Below are 2,322 nucleotides of genomic sequence, written 5' to 3'. Positions count from 1 at the left end.
CAGAAGTAGTTAAAGAGTAAAATCCTTTCTGGTCCCAGGTGTTAGTGAGCCACCGCGAGGCTGGTATTCAAACCTGATGGTAATAGGAATCATGGAGCCCTACCCGCTCCTCTGCCTCTACAATCCGGTCACCGGGTCGGCATGAGGCTGGGGGGCGGGAGCGGGGGCGGAGCGTCCGCCCAAGCCAGCGGAGGAAGCCCGAGGCTTTTCCGCGCTGGTCATTGGCTGCGGCCGGGCAGGTGCATCCTCAGCCAATCAGCGGTGCCGGAGGCGGGGCCGTCGAGGCTCACCTGGCTCCCGCGGCACTGCCCAGCTCAGTGGCGTCCGGAACCCCAAAGCACCTGTGAATTCGCGGAAGTTCTGCCAGAGTCGAGCCCGGCCCAGCTCGGTCGGACCCTACTCGACCCCCGCCCGGCCCGCCATGGGCCCTCCGTGCCGCAGCCTCTCCGCGCTCCTGCTGCTGCTGCTGCTGCAGGTACGTTGGGTCCCCTGACTTTGCAGAAGACGCCTTCCGGACCCACCAGCCGCACCCCGGCCCCCAGCCCCTTCCTCTCTTTCGCCGTCCCTTCCTCTCTCCTGTCATCCCCAGTCCCTCTTCTTCCAAGAAAGTTTGGGTACAAAGGGCCTGAATGGCCTGGAAACTGCGCCGCGCTCTGGATTCCACGGAGAAGGGAGTGGGAGCGGGTGAGAGTGAAGGGCGAGCGCGGCTTTGCCCACTGCCTCCCGCAAATGCCTGAGGTGGGGGGGCGCGCCTCACTGCAGCCTCCGGGGACTCGGGTGGGCTAAGGGCGGGCAGCGGAGGGCATGGAGTAGGGTGGGCGTCGGGGTATGGGATACGGGAGCCCTGGTGCAAGTCCGGGGGGAGCCGGGAGTAGTGGAAACGACCTCTGAGGTAAGGCAAGGGGAACCAATAGATAAAGAAGGCACCTGCCCTGTAAAGAAAGGGTGGTAAATAGGTATGGGGACGTCCTCGGGACAAGAAAGTAGGGTCAAAAGGGATTGGAACGCCCCTCGGTCTGAGGAACTGGGCTTAAGAGTGGGAGCTCTCCCAGTATAGGGAAAGTGGAATTTGGAAGCGTAAAGATGCCTCCAATGAAATTAAAAAGGAGACTGGAAGGAAAGGGGTGCTATGTCTGGAGAAGGTGACCCAGCAGCCGCCTCTCCTGGGAAGTCCTGGGGGCTTGGCGGCCACAGGTTTCCGAATGAAAGAGTTTGGCGTGGCTGCCTGCCCGGAGGGGTGGGTGGAGATGGGCATGGGGGTGGGTCATTCCCACAGTCCTGGCGCCGGGAGCGAGGGAGGGGAGGCACTGTTGGTTTCGGTGTGGGCGGGAGGGGACCCTCTCGAGTCACCCGGGTTCCATATCTTTCTCCTACCCAAGGTCTCATCGTGGCTCTGCCAAGAGCCGGAGCCCTGCAATCCCGGCTTTGGCGCCGAGAGCTACACGTTCACCGTGCCCCGGCTGCACTTGGAGAGAGGCCGAGTCCTGGGCAGAGGTGAGGGCGCGCCGCAGTTGTCCCTGAGCGGGGTGGGGTGGGAGTGGGAAAGGTCTGAGAAATTGCGCTCCCACGCCCCTGGGCTGGACTGGGCTGGACTGGGCTAGCCACTTCTTCCCTGGCTCAGGTGACACCCCTTTGTAATTTACACAGATGCAGGGATCTAAACTTTTGCCATGATAGAGCAGTTGGGGTTGAGGGGGCTATCTTGTATGGTTGACTTAGTTATGGGGGCCACTTATTAGAGGCCTTCAGTGTGTCTCATATTGTCCTGACCACTTTATATATATATATATATATATATATATATATATATATATAAAATGTTTTCAGGGCTACTGATTTTTTTATTTTTTTACTTTTAAAAATTTTTGGCTGCACTGGGCCTTCATTGCTACGCGAGGGCTTTTCTCTAGTTGCGGCGAGTGGGGGCTCCTCTTTGTTGCGGTGCGTGGGCTTCTCATTGTGCTGGCTTCTCTTGTTGCAGAGCACGGTCTCTAGGCGCGCGGGCTTCAGTAGTTGTGGCACGTGGGCTCAGTAGTTGTGGCATGTGGACTCAGTAGTTGTGGCTCGTGGGCTCTAGAGCGCAGGCTCAGTAGCTGTGGTGCACCGGCTTAGTTGCTCTGTGACCTGTGGGATCTTCCTGGAACAGGGCTCGAACCCATGTCCCCTGCATTGGCAGGTGGATTCTTAGCCACTGCACCACCAGGGAAGCCCATCCTGACCACTTTGAGGCAGTCTGTCATTTCAGGCTGCAAAAACCTGATGTGTGGGAAGAGGGTGGGGGTGGGTGGTAATTCCTGTGGTGCAGATGAGCAAATGTGAGGC

At 58.9% G+C, this 2,322-nt stretch overlaps 1 protein-coding gene across 2 annotated transcripts in view; it reads left to right on the top strand.

Annotated features, from left to right (window-relative positions):
* Positions 1-421: 421 nt before the first annotated feature.
* Positions 422-2,322, top strand: part of CDH1 (cadherin 1) — a 77,970-nt gene continuing 76,069 nt past the window's right edge. For both annotated transcript variants that reach the window (XM_007449940.1, XM_007449939.1), the window contains exons 1-2: positions 422-475; positions 1,380-1,494. In XM_007449940.1, coding sequence (XP_007450002.1) covers positions 422-475; positions 1,380-1,494 — 169 coding nt within the window. The remainder of the gene's footprint in view (positions 476-1,379; positions 1,495-2,322) is intronic.

The sequence above is a fragment of the Lipotes vexillifer genome, unplaced genomic scaffold (genome assembly GCF_000442215.2).
Source record: "Lipotes vexillifer unplaced genomic scaffold, Lipotes_vexillifer_v1.1 scaffold1235, whole genome shotgun sequence".
NCBI classification, from domain to species: Eukaryota; Metazoa; Chordata; class Mammalia; order Artiodactyla; family Lipotidae; genus Lipotes; species Lipotes vexillifer.
Note: the sequence above shows the minus strand (reverse complement) of the source record. Positions and strands in the feature narration are given on the sequence as shown.